Genomic DNA, 27,677 nt, shown 5'->3' on the forward strand with positions numbered 1-27,677 from the left:
TGGCAAGTACTTTATGTGCTTTCTCTCCTTTACTCCTTGCATCCACCCTGTAAGGGAGGTACGCTGGTTCATCTCCATTTCACAGAGGTTAAATGGTTTGCCCAAACTCTCCCAACCAGTCAGTGGCAAAGTAGGACTCTGCACCCCAAATGACTGTCGCACACCCGAGCACACGCTCTGGATGACTGTCGCACACCCGGGCACACGCGCCGATGTCTGTAAGAATAGAGGCCCGGCATTGAGGGGGCTGCCAATGGAGAGAAGCCCCCAGTCACCTCACCTCACCAGATCTGGCTCCTGAACCATCTCTACCCAGGACCCCTCCCCAGAGGCTCCCACAAGAGCCCACCCGAGGCAGAAAGAGGCTCTGAGGGCTTTAGCACCCTCTCTGCCCTGCTCTCCTCTCATCCAGCCTGCTCAGCCCCACACAGGGAGGAACGCTGGGGACCCCAGGTCTGACAGGAGAAGGAAGTTCCTAGCCAGGAGTCATAATCATAGCGGTAACTAGCTTTTCTCTAGTGCTTACCACATGCCAGGCGAGCATGCTCATATAATGCTCCCAGCGTCCACAAGGTGGGTCCTGTGACTCCCCCCGAAATACGGATGAGGAAACCGAAGCTTAGAGAGATGAGGAAATCTGCCCAAGCTCACACAACTAGAAATGGCACCACTTCTTCGACATTTTATTTCATGTACTCACCGAGGCTGAAGAGGACAAAAAAGGAGATAAACATATTTTTAAGAGCCTATTCCGCCCCCCCCTCCCTTTCCCTACCACGCAGGTTACAAAGACACCTCGGTGGGAGAGAAGACGGCCCCAAAAGGCTTGGCTGGGTTTTTTTGGGGGGAGATTTGTGGGATGAGCCCACAGGCCTCCAAATTTTCCCAGTTTCCATTAGCGATTAGATGAGGAGGGAGGAAAGCTCGCCTGCCTTGTGAGGCTTCAACCTGGGGAAGTAAACATGACTCTATCACATCTTATTTGGATGGTCACACCGGTGGCTTTTCAAGTCTACGGTGGGGGAAAAACAGATTTCGTTGTGTGAACTGCCCTTCACACAGGCCCCCCCTAACCACTTGGAAGCTCTGTGTCCCCCAGGTGGAACTCTATGAAGCCGGCAGCAGCCCCAGCAGCCCCTCTGGTGGGACCCGGAGCATGCCTCCTGCCACGAGAAACAGGGAAATTCAATCACCTCGCCACTTGTGGCAGGGGGGGCCAAGACTGCACATTGGAAGAGTTAAGAATGTCAGGAAGTTCCTGGCTGATGGCTCTTGCTTGCCAACCCTCCTAAGTGGACGCAGGATGTCACCATAAACTAGAAAACACAGAAACAGGCCGAAGGAGATAGGATAATGGAGGACAAAACAAGCCTAGACACAGGGGTGTGCCACCGGCCGGCCCTGCACAGGAAGTGCTATGCTTCTAACCAGCGCACTTTTCCCCACTCCTGGCCTGCGGGGCCCTGCTTGTGTATTATCTTTCTCAGCCACCAACGGATTAGTTCGCAGGTCCTTTCCAACTAGGAGTTTAACTTCAACCATAAAAAAAAAAAAAAAAAAAAATAGTTTCCACCGAGTTCCTATGTGCACGCTCAGGCCCATCCGCCACGCCCCACGCCTCACACACTTCGACTCCGGCACACGGTGCGCACACACCAAACCCTTCCGATCCTGGGCCCTCAGGTTACTGGCGTTATCACAACTTTTTTTTTTTCCCCCAGTTGGCAAGCCAGGAAAGATGATAGAACCTGTGTTGTCGCCAAAGGACTGGCTTCAACTAGTTGGGGGGGGGGGGGGGGTGGAGGGGGGGGGGGGAATGGAGCTGTGTGTCTTTTTCTTTCTTTTTCTTGCCTTTAGCCAAAGACCTGGGAGCATTTGATGTACAGTCAGCAGGTATTTAAAAAAAAAGAAAAGAAAGAAAGAAAGAAAAAACACCACTGAAAAGGCTTGGCTGCACTGGGGCCCTGACACGCTCTCATCTAAAGCTTGGCCCTCGGCCAAGTTCATCTGTTAATGGACAGCCACAACCAAGGGCCTGCACCTCCCCCACCTCCCCGACGCTTCTCTGTTCTCCTACCTCTTTCTAGCTCCTAAACACTAGACATCGATTATGTCTGTGCTTTTCCCTTTCTATTCAAGATAAACAAAGTGCTTCAAGTTCAGGGCACACCCTGGGACCCTTGACAAAACAATCTATCATTCTGTCTGCTAAACCAGTCTGGCTACACCACGGCCGGCCGGGAGAGCAACGCTCCCAATGTACAATTTTCCCTTTGTGCGCCTTCCCTCTGGCCACTAACCTCTTTTCTTTACCACCTTCTCCGGAGCAGATGGACTTGACCACTCTGCTTAAGCCGCCCCTCCCGCTCCCCCCCCCCCCCCCCCCCGCAACCTCAGAAATTAAAGAAAAGAGAGGAGCTCCTGGCTGCCCCTCCTCCTGCCCAGGTTTCCCTCCTCCTCCTCTGGGCCCCCACATCCCTCAGACACAGACATGAAACACCCCCCCCCCCCTCCCGGCCACCGCCATCCTTCCAACCCTCACACCACAGACACTCCACCAGAAAAGAAATTCAGTGCAGGGACTGGCCCCTCTTTCGCTCCCTGCAAGAATATTTTAAGTGAGTTTTGTTTTAAATCATATCCATTAATTTATCCTGACTTGCAATTAAATGCGGGTACACTTTTTACAACCAGCACGGAATGTATTAATTATGACTACAAATGGTCAAATGAGAGCACAGTCCCTCCTAAAAATATTAATAAAATACACAATAAATAATATTAATGAAACAAAAATAGACTCATAAGCCTTTGGCCAGGACTTTTATTATTTCACACAAGGGGGAATCCAGCCAGTGAAACTTGCTATATACATACTTTGGCAGGACTCTGGCCAACCACCGTCATCGAACTCTGAAGAGCGTGTTTGTGGGGGGCCAGGGGTGGTGGTGCCCTAGGTGTTGGGGGCTCAGTGCAGACACCACCTCGAGAAGCTGACTGGGGGCCACAGGGCACAGGAAGAGCCCACCACGGCTCACCGTTTTGCCATGTGGCAGGGAAAAGCTACCCACAGGCTGGGCTCATCCCTCCCCTGAAAGAACAATTAAATCCCCTCGACCCAGAGGGACATGAGCCCAGCCAAATCAAGGCTCAGGGTTCGGGCCCACCAGCACCGCGTAGCTTCCTGTACCAGCGCTGGGAGCCACCTTCCTGCCACACCGCCAGGCCCCCACGAACCTATCTCCCACATCACACAGCCCCTCACATCACCCCCAGCACTCCCTGCCTCCTCCACTCCCCCCCAAATCCAACACACCCACAGCACAATTGAATCTAATTAAGATTAGGAAGAAATTTGCATTTTCTTTTCACTGTACCCCCAGTAATCACAGAAGTTCTTCAAATTTTGAGAATTTTGTTCCTCTGCTAATTATTTCCCTCACTTTGCATTTCAAGGCACAAAGACAGTCTATCTCACTGGTGGTCTATTAATAGTTTGAAGTTTTGAGCATCAGAGGTGGGGTGGTAGTGGTGGTGGTGGATTCCCCCCTCTCCTTCCCCCCCCCCCGACCCCCACCTTTTAAAACTATTCTGTCATTTCCAGTTTTGATAAAAAGGTTTTTTGTTGGTGGTAATGGTGGTGATGTTAATGTTTCTTCCAAAAGACAGCTTAGCAGTGCCATTCTGTGCATTACGATTTAGTCTCCCCCTTACAACAGTGACTCTGCCTGGTTTACTGATTTACAGAACCTTGGTATGTGAATGGCAAAAAAAAAAAAAAGAAAGAAAAAGAAAGAAAATTCCTTGGCATAAGTATATGTTTGCTGATCAAATTTCAGATCATGTGTTGTTCATTATTATGACTTTACTTGAAAAACAGTTTGCCACAGTGAGATGGATTCACTTTATATGCCTTCTACCCCTCCACTCCCTTTAAATACTTTGAAAAAAACAGTGCAATTCTTTAAAGGTACATTTAAAGCATGAACTGGTTTGGATTAAAACAATGTTTCAACGTCCGTAAATCCCCTCGAAATACATTTTTAAAAGACTTACTGGTATGCAAAGCCACACATGATTCTGAGGGAGCAAATGAGATTGTCCCACCAACAAAATGTAATGGTGATTTAAGAAATTCTAATACTTTTCATTTACTTCCTGTAGAATTACTTGTGTACTTGACATTTATACAGTTCCCCCATTATATAACAATCTACTCTGGGTACACTAGATTATGCCAATCTATTAGAATGAAATCTGTACTCCATATAAGCAGAAGTTTCCAGTCGGTTTTGACTTACCATTATGTTTCAATGTAAAGTGTTATTATATCTGGGTATAAAGCACAGCTACTCCCTGCTCACGTTTTTAACTCTAATACTGTAATCTTTCTTGCTGCTTCTAGGGCTGTGTCAGTGTTTACATTCCTGGAAGTTAAATAAACCTACAAGGCAAAACTCCTGGATAGACTGAATAATAAGGCCTGTGATGACTAAACTGTTTACTTTTTACCTTGTTAGGATCCCTTTCTTGTAAAGTTTGGGGGAGAGGCAGGGAGAGAGGGAATGTGGGGGGGAGGGCGGTGGTGATACGAGATAGAAAGAGAGATTTACACACTGGCTTCCATATGTCACAAAGACCTTCCTACCCGCAACCAACGCGATTATAGCAGTGTGCATGAGTTAGTTTTGCCTTTTTCGTTTTGTTTTGTTTTGTTACATACCAGGTCATCTGAATACCCCCCTTCTCCACTACCCTCCCGCCAATAAAAAGTATGAACCTTTTTTTTTTTTTTTTTGCCATTTTCAAATAGCAAATTAGCCATTAGATTTCATCATATCTTAGTAAAGCAATTACATCAAGAAAATGATAGTGCGTGTGGAATCAATTATGCATGCAGTTGGCCGGAGACCAAAGGCTGTGAAGTCGGAGAGGGCAGAATCGCTCGACACACACAAATAAAAAGCCCCTGGATCTCACAGATGGACCCCATCAGTTCATCTTACTGCCTAAAAAGTTCATGCACTTAATAATTTATTTGTGTTCTGGATACTGTTTCCCAGCTGAATATTAACAACTTTGAACTGAAGCATGCTTTTAGCATGGTATGGATGGAAGTCACGGTAGGGCAGGGCTCGGGTCCCTCAGAGGTTAAAATTGTAGTTATGTTTCTTACACACTGTTCATTTTCCATCACCATTTATTTTCTTTCATTACACATTCCTTTTCATCAGAATAGCCGTTTCAGTGTTCTGATTCTGCTCGTTAACCAGTGATCAACTCAGACACCAAGGATGAGCATCAATAACACGGCACGGGCGGTTCAACGGCAAAGGCAAACGCCAAAAAAAAAATCACAGGCTCTCAAAAATCGGAAACCGTTAGTTAAGCACCTTGTTTTCACAACCAGGGCACTTGTGTACCTTGAGGGAGGCACCCGGGAGCCAGAGACCACGATTTACTTTGGTGGCGAGGGGAGGACACAGACAGAGCTGCTCGAGAGCAGCAGCCAAGCAAGGCCAGGCCCAAGACATGCAGGTGCCAGCCACACAGTTCAAGACGAAACCCAAAGCATTGTTAGAAAGGTCTGCAGTTTTTGCGGCCGTTTCCCTTCCAGAGGAGGAGCCTGATGTCTTCATTCACTGGAATATTCGAGTCTCCCTGCCATCAAACTGCTAACAATAAAACTGCCCACAACTTTCGTGGGGGAACAGGGACGGGCAATACAGATTTCTGTACGTATCTGGATGTGCCTCAATCACACACTTAAATTTTACAGTCTTCTCCCCAAATGAGAAGGATTTCCAGCCAACACTTCCACAAACTGTACTTAACGTTAAAAGAAAACGGATAAAACATATGTAATTACTTAAGGTTAGACTTCTAATTCCTCAATTCACTAAAGGAAACTTGGCAAGAAGATGCATCATTTTGCTCCTTTCTACTGGGGCATCCGAGGAGGAGAGCCACTGAGGCAGCTAATACACAAAACATGATCAAAAGTGATTAACAACAGCTTCATATGCAAATTGCATTAATGAAGGAGTGCAAAGTCATCATGTAAATTAAATATGTCAAATCTCTTGGTGAACTTTCAATCTTGAGAAGAAAAAACACTGCTTTAATTTTTTTACATCATCAATTTTGCAAGATTGAAAATCTAAGAATCTTGGTGCTATAAACAATTTTCACCTTTTTTTTCTCCTTCAGCAGGCTGACAGGCCAGCCTGATGTGCACCGAATGTACATGTTAATAGGCCAATCAAAAATGCAAAACAATTCGCAATTACTGGAAGGACCTAATGGTCATTAGAATTTACAACTAGGTAATGAACTGAAGTCTGCCCACACCATGCATATTCATAAAGCAATTTAGCCTTTGAAGATTAAAGAAGTGCTTAAAATTCAAATGAGCTTTAGCAAATTATCAGTAAGATTCATCCAAAAAGCAAAGGGTTTTTCTTCCTATGATTTCCTCATTTTTTTAATGCAAAATTGTTATATCTTCCAGACTGAGCTTAAACTAAACATTGAGCTCCCAGTGAAGCCGGAAGGGGCTAAGAGACAAACAGAGGCAGCAAACATCGTTACGGACTTTGTTCATAAAACTAAGCCCTTAAGAGCCAAACCTATCTCTAAACATGGTAATTTATCAAAAACAGCCCAGAGTTGCTCATAGGCAAGACTGCACAGTCCTCCAACAAAACAGATTAACACGAGTCCCACCACCCTCCCCAAAAGCCTTTTCCCCCTCAAGTTGAGTCTCCTGTGTAAACATCCACCATGGTATAAAAACAGCTTTTTCATCGGCTTAGAGGGCCATTCGCTTTGGAAGTCTCTGCTTCCGAAGAGAAAAGAGCAAGAAAGGAGAGAGCATAGGAGCGAGGTCTGGGTTTGCTTCCGAAGAGTGAAAATCCTGTCGTGGGATATTTATCTTCCTGGGGGTTCCCCCATCCTGCCCCGGCAGCTTTTCATCCAAGAGGAACGAGTCATGCAGACATCAGCTGACATTCAGAAAGTTGTGTGTCCACCCACCGCCACCGTCCCCACCCACCCCAGTTATTAGAGAGTGTCATGGGAATCTGAAGGCTCATGCTTCCCAGTTACCGGTCTGGAGAAGTCTCTAACTCACCCCTTGAATGCTACGTCACACCTTACTAACCTCAGGACATTTCAGAAATTCTAGTGATAGAATTCCCGCCGGGGGAAGGACTCCTCTTCCCCCATCCCAAACACCCAAGGCAGGTGAAAGCACTAAAGTATATGTAAAAGTCCTCTCTCTGTGAGGGTACAGGTCAGACTGGGGATAACAGCTTTGGAAGAACCACGGGCCCGTGCTCACTGCTCCGCTGCTGGGCCCAATATATGAAAATATATTCCAGTAACTTCTCTCTGCCACCCCTCACCCCCTGCACCCCCCTGCCACCCCCTGCCTCCAGGCTCAGGTGTTTTCCTTGAGCTGATCTTACCTGAACTGTAGGTCTATCCAGGAAGTGGGAAAGAGTTGGAGGGAAAAGGGAGAAAAAAAACCTCAGGTACTACCCCTGGTTCCTTGACTCTCTTTTCCATGGGCCCTTGCTCAGCAACGTGCCACATTTTAACATTTATTAGGAGGAATAGGATGCGGAGCTGCGTGGAACCTACATCCACAACCATCTGTAGGAGCCACAGGTCCACAGTCCTGACCAATTCCGCTTGACACTAATGTTACTCTACATGAGTAGAGTTCAATGAGGGTTGATATGGGATGTGACAGAGTAAATCAGAATTAGATTAAAAACAAAAGTTTAGAAACCGATGCTACACTGCAGAGCAAATGGGACTTGAAGGCAAAATTTCCCTTAACTGCCTTCAAGCCATTTTCCCTATTAGAGTGTTTGCCTGCCACCCCCTTGCTGGCAATGCCGCAGTCACATCAGAGGGGAGAGTGTGATGCATACAGGAAGGCTTGAGATAGTCCTCTTTAGATACAATACCTATATTTTTAATATATAGCAATTAACTTCTGGCCAGGAGTCTGCAGGCAGCAAGCTGCCCCAAGCAGATCGGGGGGGGGGGGGGGGGGGGGTTGGGGCGGGGGGCGCGCCAAAGCTAGGACAAGCACAAAAGACAGGTCCAACAACAATGCCTGCTGTCAGCAGCTGAATTATTTTTATACAGGAATTTTTATCTCTATTGTACAAACAAGTACGTGTCTGTGCAGACTTGTTAAGCAATCCACTTGTATGTAGAATAAGATTTTTTTTCCTTCCTTGCTACCAGTCACACAGCTCCAAGATCAGAAGAAATACATAGTCTTTGAAGCTGCTCAAATGTTTTAGTTAAAAGGACAGCAGTTGTTTTCAAAGATCCAAGAGTATCTTTATCAGAATTAAATTTTCCCTTATTGATTTTTCCCCTTAACATAACAAAAACATAACATGAGAAGGTTACGATTTATTATTAAAATTTTTTTCTCAGCCTTTAAATCATTCCTCAGTAGCCAATGTTCACTTTTAAATGTAAAAGAAAAAAAATTTTTTTTAATCTTAGGAGCGCTGGAGTAGGAGAAAATCACGAGCTTTAAATGTAACATTGGTTAATGTATTGTTTTTAACTGTGAACTCAAAGACTTGGGGTGGGGAGGGGGGCAAAATGAGCAGTAAATGCCTCATGGTGAGCTGCCCCTTAAATGTAAATAAATCATGAAATCATGGTATCCCCTGAGTGGGTGAAGGGAAATGCTTCAGATTTTTTTTTTTTTTTTTTTTTGGCCCAAAGAGAAACTCCATATTTAATATGTAAAAAAGATCAGGCGTGACATGTAGGGCATTGTGCTCCAGCTAAGGTAAGAATCCAAACTACACCTTACTTCCCTAAAAATTAACAGATGTGATTTTTTTTTCAGCTCTTTTATGCATCATTACATATCAAGAAAATGAACAACTGATGAATATAAATTTAAGATGCATTAGCAGAAGGCTTCCTTGTGTTTTTCAGAAAGCTCAAGCAGAAAATAGAAGGCGAGGGGGGGGGGGGCTGTACAACAGCACCTGTGTTCTTTTCAAAAGCGCCTTTGCAGGTTTCACAATAATTCCATTCTTCATTTTAATGGGAGTTTTTAATCAGTGGACTCACCTCTATCTAAAACTAAGATCAAATTGTAGGTGTAATTGTTCATTGCCAATGCTAACAAGAGTGAAGATACAAACAGAAACGCATTGTGAGTGACCAAAGGTCCCCAGGTATCCCCTTCATCGACATGCCTGCTCCAGGCTCCCAGTGGGAATTCCCTGGCTGCCCAATTCAATCTGGTGACAGGCTGCCAACCCTATCTGGAAAAGGGTGTGCAAGGTGCTTTCTCACCTTTTACAGGAAGTTTAAACCTGATCATCTCACCTTGAGTGGATATGATTCGCTGTGGAACACTCGAAGAACTTGGTATTTTATCTTCCTAAGGAGATCAAAAAGGGAAAAGGAGAGCAGCAGAGGGAGCGAGCCTAGTCCTTGTACTCAGCGCCCTGGCTCAGAGCAGCAACCTGTTCAGGTAAAGCGTCCAGCGGCATTGCATCAGATCCGCTCCGACCAGTCTCTAGGGTGAACCCAGAGATGAAACACTCCGGTTCCCTGTCTGCAAACTTCTCATTCGCCAGTTCTTGGCAGCTTATTTTTCCAAGTGTTTTGTTTCAGGAAACGTGTGTATTTTTCTTTGTATGTTTTGTGGATTTACCACAACTGGTTCTGACAGCTGTTGATTCTGTTAAATGAACACATTATGAAAATCCTCTTTAAAACCTCAAGCAACAGTGGACTCAAAAAAATAATGGTGAAATATTTTAATGGAGTTCCGACTGAGAGTTGGTAAAAAAAAAAATAATAATAATAATACAAATGAAGGTACAGAAGTCCTTCAAGACAGCACTAAATTTAAACTGAATGTCTGTATGTGCGTGTGCATTTGTGTGTTTAATGGAGTAAGAAGGGTGTTGCAAATCACCACAAATATTTACACTGTACACCCTTTGTTCAAATCACATACTTGTAGCAGGAGAAGCTGGAACTGTGGCTATTTAAAATTTTAAATATTCAAACGCCTGTAATTAACCATATGAAACAAATTATGTCACATTTCTCCATACCAGCACATGCAAAAAAAATTCTGGTGGTGGATGGGGAGGTGGCAGAGTTGGGGAGACAACTCCAGGAGGAGGAAAGGATGATGTTTTCATTTTGCTATAGATCAAAGAACAAGAATGGGAACTGTGGCATATCGAGCATTTTTACATCGCTGTCTTTCACACTGGGCTATCTAAGTTTACACAATTCCCCAGGCTAGCTGCATATTAAGCTGGCTGTGTACAGCTTTATTATGGTGCGGTGGTGGGAGAAGCATTAATATTCCGGCTCCGCATCTGACAGGGCATTTACATGCGCCCATCTGAGCGGCACCTGAGAGCTCCTCCAAGGTGCAGTCACTGTGTGCCTATTGTAAAGGCAAATGAAGCTCACCTATTCCCTGCTGGGGTCAGAAGTGACCTCACCCACCCCCCATGCCTCAAATCCTTCCCTTGCCAACCGAACTCAATGCCATCGCAGAATGACGAATGAGCTCGGAAATAGACCCCCAGTCACAAGCCCTGCTAAGAACAGCAAAAGCCTTTGCTGAAATGTTTTAAAAATGCATGGGGAGTGCAGCTGGCCAGTAAAAAAGCAGGACGACAAATTCCAGGGAACCCAATATGGACTACGTTACAGTCTAAAACTGATTAGAAATACAGCCTGATGTTTACTGGCTTCAAATTGAGTTTGGCATCAAGCATACTGACTTTAATAATGCTGGCATTTTATTATTATTATTTTAAATCTGCCTCTGGTCTCCAGGAGCACATGTGGAGAGCTAAAGCATTCTTATTCGTCAGGTTACATTTCCTGGAAATTAAGTTTGTGACAGAAAATGACTCTAGTAGCAATAATATGGTTCATGCTCAAATTAATTAGGTCATTGTTGTAAAAACTACATGGCAAATTACAAAGGTAAATTTACTGATATTGGCCAGGGCTCTATCCCCTGGAAGTAAAGAGGAAGCAGCTGAAGCCGGCTGATTTACCTGGGCAGGAGCAAAGAACAGAGGAGGGAGGGATTCAATGGCCAATTTTCTATTTGTATTACAAATAAAAAATACTGGTCATTACCCATTAAATTATTATAGTCTGAACATATTTTATGAACTTTATGAACGTCCTCTAAATTGACACATAAAATAAAAACCTGCTTGATTTAAGATAATGTTCAAAATGGGCACTAAGTTTTAAAAAAAAAAAATTTTTTTTAATCCTTGTAATAATAACACTGCTGACATAACCATGACCCAAATGAAATCTGAACAAGCAGAAAGGTACTAAAGATCCTTGGTGATTAAATCTCTTGCTAAAAAAAGTGGCAAGGTGCCAGGCTGGGTCCAGCTTGATGCTAAGTGCTTTTTATTGCACAAAGCTGGTACTCCTGTCTGTAAAAACAGACTTGGGCTTGGGGTAAATTTTGTCAAATGATTTCTTTGTGCAATAAAGGGAATGAACAGACCAACCCAAGTAGATTGAATTAACATCGAATGACACAATCTCTGTTGCATCTCCCTAGCTGTGCTTACTTCGGTTAAATTTCAGATTTTTTCCCCCCCAAAGGAAAGACAAACTTTCTTCCTTTCTCCCAGACTAATGTGGGAAGCCACCATTCATCTATTCTCCTTTATTAAACATTTTCACTAAGAAATCACGAAATTCTGAAAAATGCTTCCCTAGGATTTGCATGTTTGTTACAGACTCCAATTTAGTCCTCCCACATCAGTCAAACGACACTGACGCTGCAGTGTGAAATTAATGATTTTCCAGGACTCCACAATGTGCCATTAATATGCATCCAACTCGCCTCTGCCCTGAGCTCAGGGTTTGCTGTCCTGACAGCGCCTGCACGTTTCTACGCCCAGTTGCATTTTCCCAGCCCATGGTCAGCTCCACAATGAAATGCCACATTCACCCGGAGAAAAGGTGTGCAAACCAGATTTCAGATCCTTTAAAGTAAAACTCACAACTTGAAACACAACAAGGAATGGGGTGATTTAAGAAATGACAGCACTGTTTTCTTAAGCTTTCAGAGAATAAACACAGAGGATGGGAGGGAAACTTTCTCCCTCTGCTCCTGTTCTAGAAGTGAATACATATTTGTGTTCCCAATAAAAGGCCATTTTTACATTAACTGTCTGTAACAGCAGGAGACAGAAAAACTAACACAATCGCCACATCACACACAGGAGGATCTTCATATCACGTGGCCCTATTCTCAAAACTATTATTTATCAAAGACAACTAGGAAAATGCACAATGCATCTTTTCTGTGTCACCGAAGGGAAACTGTCTGCAGAACTTGGGATCTCTGGGATCTTCCACCTTTTAGATTTTTTTTTTCTTTCTTTCTTTTTTGGCTTTCCGAAGTAAATTTAGCAGCCATGTGGGCCACTGTGTTTAATTAAGCTTTCAAAAGTCCTCTGACAATGCCAACAATTGTAAGACACTTCTGCGGCTCAATCATGCAATCACTGTGACAGTTCTATTTACAATTTGTCTTAGAAAGAGTTTCTCTGACATTGCACTTTGACAAAACATCCAAGCTGCCAGTTCACAACCTTTCTCTGTCTTATTTACAAATACAGCTTGTATGTAGGGCTCCCAGTCTCATGAACATGAGTCTGTGGGTAGTGGCCTCACAAACATAGGCTCCCAGGGAAAATCCTAGGTATTTAGTAGGAAACAATATTCTCTAGTCTGTAGATTCTGAAGGTAAATAAAATGTTAATCAGTATATTGGGGGTTGCTGTTGTTGTTTAGCTGCCATACTAAAAATTCACTTCAGCAGTCAGTAGTTTTTATTCAGAATCACACAAATAAAGAAAAGATGAAAAATAAGGAGTCGTAATAGGATACTATCATTTATAGTCTCATTTACAATTACACTGTAAAGTATACACGTACATCCTCCAGTTCAGTCTGAGCTGGCACTGGGCACAAAGAGAAAAGGCAAGTTGATTTTCTAAATTCTGAAAAGCATAAGTATGTTATACTTGATTTACCTTTAAGTAACGTGCTAATGTATTTCAGTTCTGAATGAGTAGTTCTCCTTTCATTAGGGTATCTGTCTTACATAGTATTATCTAGGTATGAAGTGTAGGCAAATAATTTTTACATACCCTGATGTGTCTCTCTTCATGATTGTAAGGAGGAAAAAAATGTTACATATCAATAGTAGTAGACTTTACTAAATTTTGTAGAATTTGTCATATTGTCTCCCATTCTCTCAAAAAATAAAAAATGTTTATGATAGCCCAATCCTAATTTAAAAATTTCTATGTGCAATAAGCCAAAACCTCAAATCTGATACGTAGGATATATTTTTTGGCCTTTTCTATATGTAAACAGCAGTTTTACATTCACTAATCTCCAATGAATATTTCCCCATCATAAAATATGAGACTAGAAAACAAAACAAAACCCCTATTAAGAGCCCTGGCTGCCAGTCAAAGGCTGCTGATATCTGATGGTGGATATTGGACACACAAACTGATGAACTGGGCCCCACACAGTATAACCTGCTCATTTCCAGTTACATTAACACTATTTCAATGGTCTCAGTGGATCACAGTCACACAATATTTTGACTCTCTGAATAAAGTGAAAAAAAGCAACCTGATCAATGCAAATATGTGTAGGTAACACGTGTACATGGGTGACGTGCTGGGCACATACCCATCTATGCACCAGGTAAAAATTATCCTTTCTAAAAACATACTCAGCTTTGAGAGGCCTGTGTACAGTCAAAATGAATAGCATTTTACTGAAGATTTAAAGAACTCTATCTTATTCTCCTATTTGAAAGCCCTGAATTTTAAGCTTTATTTATCTCAGGAAGATCTGTCGCTGTTTTATTCCTGCGCTTCCTGCCTATAAAATGGCCCAGAGCACACGGTGGAGCTCAAATCCAACTTACATCACTTTAATAAAGCCTTTCCTACACAGCGCACTTAAATGACTACCTTTTATGTGGTTGCCAAACATATTCTTCCAGAGATTCATCAATACATCTCTTTCCTAATACAGAGCATGGCTTCTCCTTTATTTCTGTGACACGATTCAAATATCTACTGAATGATTACTCTTATTGTTTCCTTCCTCGCCATAAAAAGGGAAGCAGACTTGGAATTGTGAAGACGTGCTTGAGAGAAATGGGCTGGGAGTACACAGCTGTCTTCCAGAACTTCGCTTCAGAGGCACCTGAGGGCCAGGGCATCTTAATTTATGTGCAATAGTAGAATGTTAATTTCACCATAGGAAACTCTTAATTCATTACTGTGAATTATGAGAAGTCGTGATGCTAGCTACTGACATCTCGCTTTGAGATGTGACCATGCTATTTATGTTCAGCCAATTCCAGGGTGGGAACAGGTGATTAAACACAATGAAAGGAATCAAGGCTTTGTAATTATTCGTGCATGCAAGGTTTACCTCACCTGGGTCGAAGCACTTGTGCACCCATCATCTCAGTGAAATTATTTCATATTGGCCCTATAAAATATATTTTAAACTTGCCCTTTTTTTTTTCTTTTTGGCTTCTCTGGGCTCTGTTATTGTACTAGTTCTTGAAAAAAAATATTAATAAAACCTTTATGACAACCAGAGAGTTAAGGAACATATCTTTTCTTCCCCTGCATAGATTCACAACTGTAACAGCAAAAAGCCTTTACTGCAGGGCCTTCCCCAGCTTTCAGAGTCCTCCTCTAAGTACAGAAGCACAGAATTTTCGAGCTGGTTAATCTGAGACTGAATAACCTATCTGGGACCTCAGTAAGAAGTGTGGTTTTAATTCTTGCTTGACAGACACTGTGTTTTGTCTTTTAAACGGGCAGCTCAATATGTAAATACGATGTTACATCACGCAAGTGTTACTCCATATTTGGTGATTTAGAAAGGCTTTGAATCTCCGAAGATGACAAATCCCCTTCCGCTTGCTCTTGCTTCATTAATCATGCCTTACACTTCTGTTCATTTTCCTTCCAGTCACAAGACAGCACATGGAAATGGTCATTGCTGTATCCTACTGGGGGGGGGGGGGGGGGGGGGGGGGGGAGGAAATGGGGAGGGGATAGAATCTTAACCTACCCGTCACACAAGCTCAATGTGGTGGATTCGAGAAAAATATTTTGTAAATGCAGCTTCTCTGGGAGCAGATTTCTCATTTCACTGAAGGAAAAGTATCTGAATACTACTGCAGGACGCATTTAAAAAGAAAGAAATGCCACGTTTGATTTTAAGGATCAAATTCCAGAGGGGGAGAGAAGAAATAATATGACATTTAATCCCCTCTGGACCACTGACCTACTACAGTTCAACTTTGTGGTCAAACTAGGTCAGAGAGACCCGTTACAGGGAATCAATTGATTATATGCACTATCCTTCCTAAAACTGAACAAATCTCTTGTCTTTGGGGGAGGGGACAGGGGAAAACAGAGGAAAGTGATCCACCGACAGGCGAGCCATTTTTGTCACCACAGAATCTGCATTCGGTTTGTCTTACGTGTTAAATCACTGTTGTTTCAACACAAAGGTTTTAAGGACCACTATACAGTGTTGTGTTTATCTCTTAGAGTAGGGATTTAAGTCCCTCTGCTAGCTGTTAATTCCTTTTCCCTTGAGCTGCTGAGAAACCCACACACCTAGTTACCTCTCTGCTAAAATTAACCAAAGGAAGGAGAGCTGTTGAATGTATTGTACCTATTTTTCTGAGAGAATTTTTACTTTGTGTTACAGCAGAAACAGTGGAAGTCTGGACTGGACATTTGTAAGGGTGACATGTGGTTGTGTAAACCACAAACAAAATCAAGATACATCTGTCAAAACCACATCAGAGACAAGAGAGAGCAGAGAGAAGCATTTATCATTTAGCTGAGGAGGCAGGCTGCAGGGAGCAGCCGTTCCTGTCAAACCAACCTTTTGAAATTTCCAACATGCCCTTAAACTTTTCGAGTAAGCATGTCTGTGCGCTTCAGCAACTGCCCTCTCTACTCTGGCCTGGCCAGTCGAAAATGGCATCTTAAAGTCAAGGTCACGGTGTCATCCCGCCACGGGGCTGTGTTTAATTACAGCCCCATACGGGCTGACAGCCAATATGGATCCAAGGCTAGCCCTGAAGCTCTGTTAACTCTTTCCACCCCCTCCAAAAATGCCTGTCAGCCCAGCCCACTTCGTGGAGGCCCTGAGAACTAACTGCACCCCTGGGAGGTCTGACCAGGTGTTCTGACTCCAACAGGTCACTGGCCCAACTACAGATGCCTACATGGCCACAACGTCTCTCACTTGTTCCCCCAGGCCAGAAAGGGACACTTAGAAACGGAGCTAGGGGTAGTGAGATTCAACGCTTAACAATGAGAAGGGGAGAAAGAAGGAAAGAAATTCAGAATCAGCAGATCCAGAGGGAGGGGATCAGGTGTGTGCACCGACTCCACCCTCATCCGAGTCAGTGAAGTGGAAAATATTTATTTTTATATCGTGTCCTGGATTGTCAGCCATTGGAACGACTGTTTTTAACATTACAGGCTGTCAGGGACAGTCACATGGAGAAATACAGAAAGCACTCCACCACTCACTCCTCAGTGCTTGGCTAACAGCGCCTCTGGAAAAATGAAAAGAAAACATGCAAACAGCTTTTCTCCTTGCTTCTCATTTACCTGCGATGTGTTCCTGTTTGGGGCAAATTCCTCTAGATGACGTTGATAAACAATCGTCATCCTCTGGCGTGACCTGGATGCCAACCTCCACAGGATTGGATGCTTTTTTCATCTCGATTGGTGAAGGGGAAGGTGGCTTATCCACAGCTTTTTCTAAGCAGAGGCTGCCATTGCATTGTTTCCGTTTGTGCTCGATAAAAATAAGAATGTCCCCCAATGGGAAGTTCATCTGGCACTGCCCACACGTGAGGAGGTCATGGTCCCCTTCCGGAGCTCCCAGAGGGCCGTGGTCAGGTTCATCATCTGTAAGAATGGCTTCAAGAGGTTCGGCTGTGGTGGGGGAAACAAAAGCACAAATTATCAGAGGGCCAGGAAGGAGAGGCAAGAGAGAAACACATTATCCACCCTACCCCATCCCACCACATTAGGTCAAGTGTTTCTAGGCTCTACCTTATAAACCCCAGAAAAATGTGACCACCTGAAATGTACAAAGCTGCGGAGGTGGTCAGCAAGAAAAGCAAATTTATCAATGAGGCAAGTCATCACGTATTTAAAGAAATCATCCTGTATGTGAAGTCTAACTTGAAGAGCTCCAGAAATATACACACACACACACACTACAAATGTGTCTGGCTTGTGAGTTTGGGAAGAATGGGACTATTAAATAAAGTTAAGGCAGGGGACATAAAGAAAGCTTAAATAATAACTATCCCCCTTAAAAAAAAAAAAAAAAAAACCGTAAAAACAAAGATTGGAACCAAGTTTCTTTTTCCCCCTACATACTAAGTTGTCTATTGTTCCAAAGAATAAAAGGAGAGGTGAATAAGAACACACACCCTTTGTGTGTGAATGTATATACTCCTAAGTTATACAGAGACATAGCTTCATAAATTAGAAAGCTACTACATCACACAGAAAATGTGCCACATTTACACAGCCGTAATAAGAAAACGACTGCATTCACCTGTGAAACAGATCTAAATAATCATCCTCACGCAGCATCATTCACACTGCCAAAAACCTTTCTGATCTCACGCTCAGCAATGCCACAAAATCAAAGAAATACCAAATTCACTGGCAATTCTTCTCAGACACATTAGCTAAATGGGATACTTTTGAGTACTTAAGAAAATAAGCCAATTAGTCATTTTTCATTCTGAAGAAAGAAAGCCTAAAATATCCTAAAACATGTTTGTACTTGGTGGCCTCCATCACATAAAAATCAGAATGGTCAAGCAAACGCCACATTTCAGAACAAGGCTGAGAAGTCCTTTCTTTAGACTTGAAATACTTTGCCTAATGTTGTCAAAGTTGACTAATTTTCTGAATGAGCTCTAAAACGCTTCATTATGGGGCTATTTCTGCACACATAATCACCAGCGATGGTATAACAAGGTAGATACGTCTTTTATCCCTGTTTCCTTTTTTAAAAAACACTTTGCACCAAAATACTCCAGCATCTATTTGAACAGTTTCCATTTAACTGTTTAACCTTCCAAAGGGGAAAAGAGAGTTGGTAAGTCTCTGCCTCTGAAACCTTATGCTTACTCCATTAAAAAAAAAAAAAAATCATAAAATACAAAACACTTCCAGGATGCTGCCAGTTAATAAAACTGAAGCAGAAAATGTACAAGTCTTAAACAGTTAATCAGTCTGACCTTCTTTAGCAAGCTGCCAATTTCACATTTAATGAACTTAAAGCCACAGAGAATCAAAAAATAGATTTTAATTTGAGTGTAGAATATTGGAACAGATTTTGATAAAGTGCAAAAATCCAGTGAACTCAGGTTAAATTTATTTCAACCCTACCCAGACTGAATATTGAGGGGGAAGATCTGGAGTAACTCCCAGATGTGCTGGGTGAAATAATATTGAGAGAGCCCTGCCTAGCTGCACCTGTGCTCAAGTAGGACATGTCATAATTTCTAGCCTCTGGTACTCCTCCTAATTTAACATAAGGTCATCACAGGAATATGAAGGTTATATTCCTACTAATAAAGGCAGCGAGGTGAGCACTTATGTTTCTTTGCCCAACATACTGACCAAATGATAAACACAAAATTCGCATGAATACTTCTCAGATAAAGAGAGACAGACGGAAGTGCTTATGCATTATGCCTCTATGTCATTTTGCTCCTACATTTGCTTTCATTTTGACCAAGTGAGGAACTGAATAGAGAAGTCATTGTCCCAGATCCCTGCTATTTGAATTCAGGTTTTAAGTACACATGGACAAATGTGGGGGTTTTTTGTTGTTGTTATTGTTGTTGTTTTTCAGCATTGACTACAAGTTCTGAAGTTTACAGACTAAAGAAAGAGTCAGGAAAAATATTTTATTTTATTAAAGTTAGTAGTACATAGACCCTTGGCAAAAAAAAAAAAATGTAACTCCACCGTTAAGATTCTTTTTCTGTTCCCAAGGCCTGACACATTTCTGAAAGCGGAAATATTTAGGAGTAAATGGAAATATTCTCCTAGGTAGCAAATAGTTAAAGGTAATGCGGTACAAAACAGACTTGGTTAAAGTCTTCTGAATGTAGTGACTGAACTGATTTACAATCAAAACCAGGAAATGAAGTGGTAATTCAGAGGTTGCTGATTACACCTCCACATTTCACCTAATTAATTTTATAGGAGGCAAAGTTCTTGAAAATAACAAGATGATCAAATGTACAGATATAAAACCTGTAACCTCAACATTTTCTATGCTCTTAACGTAAATTATTGCTAATTAACAAGAATTATATCCTAATGTATGAAATAATGTTTAACATCGGGCTCCCTGCAAAACATTTGGCTAGTGATGTTCAGAAAAATACCAAAACGTGTTCTTATTATTGCTGCTATATTATTAAAAATCAGGCGGAGTGGGGCACAAAGAAAATATGAAAATACAATTCTCTTGGTGTAGTCTACTGATTTGCATTGACATCTTTTCTCTGTGGCAATCAACATTTCCTTTCTGGGCATCAGATAATTTCTCTGTATTTTAATGCAAATTCCTCTTTCCCTAAAAATATTCCTAACCTCAGCCATTTTACCCCCTCCTTCAATTCAACTCCATCCTCCTTCGCCCCCACAATACCATCCTTTCTCAGCTCCGGCCTAAGCTCCGGCTACAAAGCGGGGAGTCCAGGATTGAAGTGGAAGGGAGTGGGCAAATAATCATAATAATTAGCGCGAATTCTCTACAAGAGAAAGAAATAGAAAATAAAATGCTTCTGCGTTCAAACAGCAAGACAGACTGAAACGTCTCAATGCCCCAGCGGCTGGCTTGAGAGATCTTTCCTCTCTCTGCTGTTGCAAAGGAATAAATTTAAATTAAAAAAAAAAAAAAAGCCTTAGAAGAAATGTAGGGAATGAGCGAGGGAAACTAGGGCTGCTGGGGAGGGGGAGGGGAAAAGAGGTCTGCCTTCAAGTTTGCTTTCCAAGTCCTTCCCTTTGATTGTCTTAAACAGGGTAAGGAAGCAAACCGAGCCTGAAATGCCGAGAGGAAAAGCAAAGAAACAAAAGCGAAGGCAGGGGCGACGGACCCGGGGCAGGGGGCCCGCGGGGGCGGCCGGTGCAGAAAGTGAAGTTGGGTGCAGGGACTCCTGAGGCACAAAGCGAGCAGCATGCTGGCTGCAGGCTCCGGCCGTGCTCGCTGCGAACACGTGCAGCAGCGGCTGCGGGGCCATGGGGCCATGGGGCCGGGGGCCGGGGGCCGGGAGGCGGCGGGCAGCCAGGGGCCCCGACTGCCGCCTCCACCCCCACCCCCCGCCGGAAGACAAGATTCCCCGGGCCGGCCAGTTGGGAGAAAAGGCACGTGAGGCTTAAAAATCGCGGCTGGTTAACCTGGTGCAGTCTCGGTAACACCGCACACCCCTCCAGCGCGGCTCCAGAAATTCATTTTGTGCCCAAAGACTCACACACTTTACTTTGGGGGCGGGGGGGGGGGATCTCAGCAAATGCATTTCTCCCGCAATTCCGGCCCCGATGCGCGCAGCGCCGCGGCGGCTGCGGTTATTCATTATTAATGACGCCGCTTGCCCGCATCATGATGATGATAACTATTACTATTGTTGTGATTTCGGGCTCCTCAGCGAGAGCTGCAGGAGGCGGGGGAGCCGCTCGGCCAGCCCGCGGCGGCCCGCAGCGGTCCCTGCTTGGCGCGGGGGTGACAGGGCGGAAGGAGTGAACCTGGAGCCTGAGGACCAACTTGCCCGGTCCCACCCGTGGGCCTCGTCGCGACGCCGGAGCGCGCGCACTCCCCTGTCCTCCCTTCCGACGCGGCCCGCCCCGAAGGAAGACGAGAGCTGCACCCCCGCTCGGCTCTCCGTGCCCGGGGATGTGGACGCGCTGGGGCGCTTCTCCGCAGCCCTGGCCTGAAGCATTTTTAAAGTCCAAACGAAGAACAAAGACAGAAGGGGTGATGGGGGGCGGGGGGCGGGGGGGGGAGATGGAATTCTGCCTAACCGTCCGTTCCCCCCACCCCCACCCTAGCAGAGCTCTTCCCTCCCCGGCGGAGAAACGGAGAGCAGGGGGGTGGGGGAGGCTCTGGTACAGGTTCAAGTTCGCTGAGCTTTCTTGATCTTGTTCTGCCTCCTAGCGACCGAAAAGCTCTCATTCAGCCCAAGAAGCAAAGGATGGGGGGGGGGGGGTCCTGAAGATCCGAATGACTCCCGCCGCCCCCCCCCCTCTTCGCACCCAGGAAAAGGAGCGACCCCCGCACCCCCTCCAAGCTGGTCTCACAACCTAAAAGCCCGCACTGGAACGAGTGGAGAGGGGGGTGAACCCACCCAGCAAGGAGTATCCCGAGGTGGACCCGGGATGGGGGTTGGGGGGGTGCGGCGAGGACTGCAGGTCTCAGTCCGTCCTTGGAGCCCCCAGTGCATCCTTCCGAAGGGCCCGGCTTTCCCGACTCCTACGAACACTGCCCCGGTCTCCCGCCGGTACCTGGCCGGACTGTAACTTCACACCGCCGCGCGCCGCGTCTGCTCCGCATCCGGCGCAGCCGGGGGAGTGGGGGGCGGGGGAGAGCGGCGAGGGAGGGATGCGCGGGGGTGGGGAGAGGGAGGGCCCCGCAACGTGCCGGGGCGGGGGAGCTTCCAAACTGTGTGTGACAAGTTCCAGGGCCCAGTGAAAAATTCAATTCTCTGTGCGCGCCCACCCCCCCCCCTTTTAAAAAAATACAGAATTGGGTATAGATGGTCCTTTAAAATGGCATCAAACATGAAAATAAGGGTGGTGAGTGAGGAGGGGAAAGGGTGTGGGCCCTCTCACGCCTTTCTTTCCCTCACGGACAAACTTTCCTAAGTGCCCACCCCCGCCTTTCCAGACGCACGCTCTGGCCAGGAGAGAGCCACCCACCCACCCCTTAGGGGGGCTCAGGAGGGCCGCCACCACCACCCCCACTCCACCACCCCCCCATCCCGACCGAGCCAGGCCCGGGATAGAGGGCAAGAACTCCAGGATGGGGTGCGCAAAGTGCTGGGACGCAGTACTCCCAGGACGCACACTCGAATGTACTACCCCCTGTCGACCTCCCCACACCCACCCACCCCTACCTGGCTAGTCAGGGCTCAGGGGGACGGTGGGGAGGTGGAGGGGGAGGGCTGGTGGCCCGACCGGGTGGGAGAGGGACAGGGAAAGCACGTGGTGACCTCCCCGCTGTCCAGAGCTGCGGACAAGGGACGCGGAGGGCGGGGAAGGGGGGAGGCAGAACGCGCTTTTTCAGTTGCTTTGCAACATAAAAAACGCTTGGCCAAGCCGAGTTTCTTCTCCCCGGGCGATTTCGAAGTCTAGTTGGCCAGGAGGTGGTCTGAGTAGTGTGCTGGGGGGCAGGCGGGGACTGTGGACCCCGCCAGCGCGGAGCCTCGGTACGGCCAGCCGCGGTGCCGGCGGGCGGGCGCCGGGAGCCGGGTGGGCGATCCCGGGCAGGGCGGGGGCGCGGCGAGGCTCGGCGAGGCCCCGGCGAGGCCGGGCGGCCGCCGCCGCCTGCTCCCAGGCTGCCGCGCCGCGCTCGGTCCTCTGTCTGTTTGTTGGCAGGAGGCTCCCGCACACGCGGTGCTTGTAAACATTCAGACACGAGATTTTTCCCAATCAAAATCCACTTCCACTTTTTTTGAAAATCTTCCAAAAAATAGTAAGAGGAGGGAGTTCCTCGCTCCCTCTCCGTGCCGCTAGCGCTCTAAGTTTGCAACTAAAGGGGTTTGGGGGAAGAGGTGATTGTACATTTCCCCCCATTATTTAAAGAATGTGAGGTGTTTGTTTTTTTTTGCCGGGGGGTTAGGGGGGGGCGGTGTTAAAGAGGAGAGCGTTGCAGAAAACGGCCGGCGGAGCGTTTGGCTTCTCGATTTGGGGGGCCAAGACATTTTGCATGCTCTTGCCTTGTTTTATATAATGTTTAAATACATTTTATCTTGCTCGTCTTCTCGCCGCCACTGAGGTGAGGCCGGGAGGGGCGGGCATCCGCCACCTAGTCGGCGGCGGCGGCGGCCCGCGCGCTCTCCCTCCCACGGCAGCTCGCCCCCGGCCCCTGCTCCTGCCCTTCCGCGGCGGCGGCGGCGCGAGAGGGCGAGCGCGAGGATCCGGCACAAAAGGCAGCGGGACAAACACCCACCTCGGGCCGGGAACAAAAGGCGGCAGCGCGGACCGCGACTCCGGTCCTTCCCGGTCGCCCGGCTCTCCCAGCCGCCGCGGCCCCTCTCCGCACTCCGCAGACTCCGGAGAGCCGGGGGGCCCCCTCCCACAATCCCACTTTCTCACTATTGTGGGTGACCCCTTTCCTCCCTTTGCACACTTTACCGTGAGCGCGCCGGTGTCCGAAGGCCAGTCTCACCTATTTTCTCCCTGGGAACTGTTTTTTAAGGCTTGGATTCCCTATCTCTCTCTCACACACACACTCACACACACACACACACACACCCGTTTTCCTTCCTTGGGTGAGTAGAAGCAACCCCCCTTTCCCTTCCAGTTCCCTCCCCTAGGTTTGCCGGAGAGTTGTTCGCATCCATACATATAGCATTGTTCATTATTTTGCAAAATTGAAGGAGAAATCATTGCATTCCTTTCCGAAAAGCGAAATAAAGCAGCGGAAAGCAGGAAAGAGGAGGAGTCAAATTTTTGTACAATTAAATAAGATAAAAAAGGTGCTTGCTGTCCCAAAAGTACAGACGGCTACGGTTCGGGATGGAATGAGGTTTTTCTCCTCCCTTTAATCTCTTTTATCCGACTCTCGGAGGTTTTTCTTGTGGGGAAAAAAAAAATTTAATGCATGCACACACCCCTGTCGGCTCCTCGCTCTTACTTCTCGTCCTGCGCGCTCTCGTGATTATTAGTAATTATTATTACTATTATTGGGTTACTTACGCGAGAATTCCCGTTTGCTTAAGTGCTGGGGTTTGCCTTGCTTGCGGCGAGACATGGTGGGCTGCGGGGCGGGCGGGCGGCGGCGGCGGCGGCGGCGGCGGGCGGACGACGGCTCGGTTCACATCGGGAGAGCCGGGTTAGAAAGGAGACTCCAGAGAAAATATCTTCATCAGTGCCTTTTGACATCCAAAATAAATTAGAAATAATACAAAGATGGCGCAGGGAAGATGAATTGTGGGAGAGCCGTCATGGCTTTTTTTTTTTTTTTAAGCAAAAAAAAAGAGAGAGAGAGAGAGAGAGAGAGAGAGATAGAGGAGAGAGATAGAGAGAGAGAGAGAGAGAGAGAGAGATGAAAAAAATGGCAAAAGCCCCCCTGAGCTGCAAGTTCAAGTGCGGACGTGACGTCCCTGCGAACTTGAACGTCAGGAGTCTGGATGGACAGAGACACACAAAACATGGGCAGGGCGAGCAGGAGAGAAGGGGAGGAGGGAAGGGGAAGCTCACACCAATGGACACACATCAGGGGCTGGACATGAAAAAGAGACCAGGACAAGCCAATGGCCAGTGCGGGGCGGGGGAGGTGCGGGGCGGGGGGCTCTGCAGACGCCAGACGCGGCCCCCGGGGGAGGGGCGGGCGGAGGGGAGGGGGCGCCGGGGCCGCGGGCTCACCAGTGGCCGCAACGAGCGCCGAAACAGCGGCGTGGCTGGGGGAGAAGAAAGGGGCGGAGGGGAGCGGGGTGGGCGGGGGGGGGGGGCAAGACGTGCTCCTTCCCCCACGCCGCACGTGCACCCCAAAATGAAAGGTTTCTTTTCAGCGGGAGTGTACGGGGAGGCTGCTGCCCGGGGCCGGAGAAGCGCGGGCGGAGGGAAGCCAGGTAGAGTTGCTCCCGGACACCCTCCTCCGTGCGCACACCCACTTCCCCTCGCCGCCGCCGCCGCGCTGGCTCCCCGTGTGCGGGCGCCGGCGGCTGAAGTGAAAGCCCCGGGCCCGCGGCTGCGCTCGGGAAACTTTGCCCAAGGAGAGGAATAGCGAGCAAAGAAAAATCACCCTAAGTTGAGAGCTGAGCCTCCAAGTTACAGCTACGCAGCGGGTGTGGGGAGGCAGAAGGGAGCGCGTGGCGGAGCGGAGTCCAGCCCAAGTTTGGGGGGTGGCAGGTCGGGAAGGGCAGCGCTGGGGCCTCCGGGCGGCCTGGGGAGAGGGGGCCAGGGCGTGGGAGGCGGTGCAGGCCCCGGAGGGAGAGTCGGGAGGGCGCCCCCAAGGCCGAGCCGGGGGCCCGGGGTACTGAGCGCCCCGACAAACGATTGGGTCTGGATGCAACTAGAAGCGCGGGGCAGAGGCGCCCAAGGGTCGCGCGGAAAGAGAGAGAGAGAGGCCGAGAAATAAAAACACGAGCAGCCAAACTCGGGGCACGTTTCGGGCCCCGGAGGGGAGCGACGGAGGCGCCGAGGCGTCCACCTCTCCGAGCGGCCACGGGCCAGAGGACAAAGCGCGGGCAGTGCTGGGAGTTCCAGTCCCTGGGAACGTGCCTCTGGCGCCGCGGGAGGTCCCGGAACCGGGTCCCCGGGATGGACACACCCCCTCCCAATCCGGAGCCACTGCAGAGGCACAGAAGAATGAAAAGAAAATGTTTCTTACGGACAGAGCACAACTATTCCTGTGCTGTTTACCCGGGGAGAGCACAGAGGGAATGGAGACAGCGACTGGCTCGCTGGAGCAGCGGGGATGCCATGGTGGTGGGGTGACCGCCCCGGGTCAGCGCCGCGCTCCCCACGCCAAGCCGCCCACCCTGGAGCCCGCATCACCCCCTCTGGCCTTTCTGCAGACGTTCCCAGGAAACTGGGGAAGACCTGTTGGAAATAAACCCCTGTCTCTTTAATGCACACGCGCGCGCGCGAGCGCGTACACACACACACACACACACACACACACACACTCACACACACACACACACACACGCGCGCGCGCTACCGCTGTCAAAAAGCGGGCTTCACTCTGGCGTGGGATACTTTCAGTTTTTACGTAAAATGTACAGCAACAGCACCCCCTGCGATTGGAAAGTTTATTCGGAAACGTGCCTACCAAGTCCCCCGGCGCCTCCCGCCTCCCTGCCGGCCTGCGCCACCCTGTAGCTCGGGCCGCGGAGACCGCGCTGCAATGACAAATCCGGAAGGGCAGGGGGGCCCGGGAAGGGGCTCAAGTCCCAGGGAGGCGCGGAGCGTGCTGGGTGGAGGCGGGTCACCGGGGCCCGCGGGACTCTCCGAGCTGCAGGTGGACGTGCGTGAGTGTGTGTCTTGCAGAGCGAGGAGTCTCCTTCCGTCTCCTCCAAAGCAGCTCCACAACCCCTCGTGGCTCCTCTTTTCCCCTCCCCAGTCTAAGGGACTTGGTTTTCGTCCATCCGCCCACCCGGCGGGGGGCTTTCTTATTTTAAGCGAGGGCCTGGGCTGGCGCGGGCGCACCCACCTCCCAGCCGCGCCGGCCAGCGGCTGTGGATGCCTGTGTTGTCTTAGCAAAGTTTCAAACCTCCTGGAAAATGACGGGCTTGCCTAGCTCAGGGAAGCTTCGGGTGCCTCTATGGGAGAAAAAAAAAGGAGTTTTGACGCGCAACATTAAGAGAGATGTGGGCTGGACTGCATTTGTGTAAACGTGGTTTGTTGTTTCCCTCCAGTTTGGCGGGGGGGTGGGAGGGGGGAACGCAAATCCTGTTTAAGAAGCTGGAAGATTCACTTTCAGTAAAGCTCTGTGGCGTGTACGTTACACCATTTCCCCTTTTTCATGAGTTCTTCAGAGCAGGTCAGCATCTCTCTTCCACTACTATTTTTTTTTTTTTTTGTCGAGTTAAACTTAGAGCAACCAAAAGAATGTCCTTGCAGGGTGGGGGAGGTGGGGAGGAGCGGGGGGCTAGGAGAATAGTTCGAAGGAGGGGAGGAGAGGGGAGAAGAAAGTGCAGCTGGGAGGCCTTTGAATAACATAAGTCCCTTCAGGTAACAATAGGGAGTCGGATTCTTTCGGGACCGAGCTTTTCGAATTTAAATATTTTCCCCATCCATCCATAAAAGTCCACATAGAGAGAAGGTATAGAAATGGGCAAGTGTGTTGTGGAAATCTATATGTATGATTTATATGTAATGGTGTGTATAAAGCTTTTCGGCGGGGGGGTGGCTGTAGTGTAAAAAGTGATGACTTGATTACCTCTGAAAGGTTGTGTGGTTCACATTTAACAGTCCTCAGCATTGTAATTCATTACACAATTGCGCGCTCTCTACAACCGGGACCCTATCAGGGCCGCTATCTGTGGTTATTTCCAATAAATAACTGGCAACATTTTATTGATTTTCTTTTTAAAAAGAAAACATAGGAAATTAAGCACTTAGTTACAAGTAGGTCTGCTATGTTATTGCACTTGTTTCAGATTCTAGGGGGGTGCCTTCCTAAACCACATCTTAAAACAGGCATTAAAAGCCCAGTTTTGCAGCTGCTTTCCCTGGGTGCCAGTGGAGAGGGAAGCGGTGACATTTCCACCATTAACATACATGTAGTTTTACCATCATAAAATGCCCAGAGTGAAGTAGGAACGG

General features: G+C 47.3%; 1 protein-coding gene across 4 annotated transcripts in view; it reads right to left on the bottom strand.

The window, feature by feature from the left end:
* The window catches only part of BCL11A (BCL11 transcription factor A), a 99,774-nt gene extending 75,385 nt beyond the window's left edge, over nucleotides 1–24,389 (bottom strand). For 2 of the 4 annotated variants that reach the window (XM_008162105.3, XM_028139868.2), the window contains exons 1-2: nucleotides 24,102–24,267; nucleotides 16,752–17,081 (exon numbers count right to left, since the gene is read on the bottom strand). In XM_008162105.3, coding sequence (XP_008160327.1) covers nucleotides 16,752–17,081; nucleotides 24,102–24,156 — 385 coding nt within the window. In that variant the 5' untranslated portion in view covers nucleotides 24,157–24,267. Of the gene's footprint in view, nucleotides 1–16,751; nucleotides 17,082–21,686; nucleotides 21,735–24,101 lie in introns of those variants that run through there. The other 2 variants (XM_008162104.3, XM_028139869.2) reach the window with 2 other exon arrangements.
* Nucleotides 24,390–27,677: the final 3,288 nt, after the last annotated feature.

Source organism: Eptesicus fuscus, chromosome 16 (genome assembly GCF_027574615.1).
Source record: "Eptesicus fuscus isolate TK198812 chromosome 16, DD_ASM_mEF_20220401, whole genome shotgun sequence".
Taxonomy (NCBI): Eukaryota; Metazoa; Chordata; class Mammalia; order Chiroptera; family Vespertilionidae; genus Eptesicus; species Eptesicus fuscus.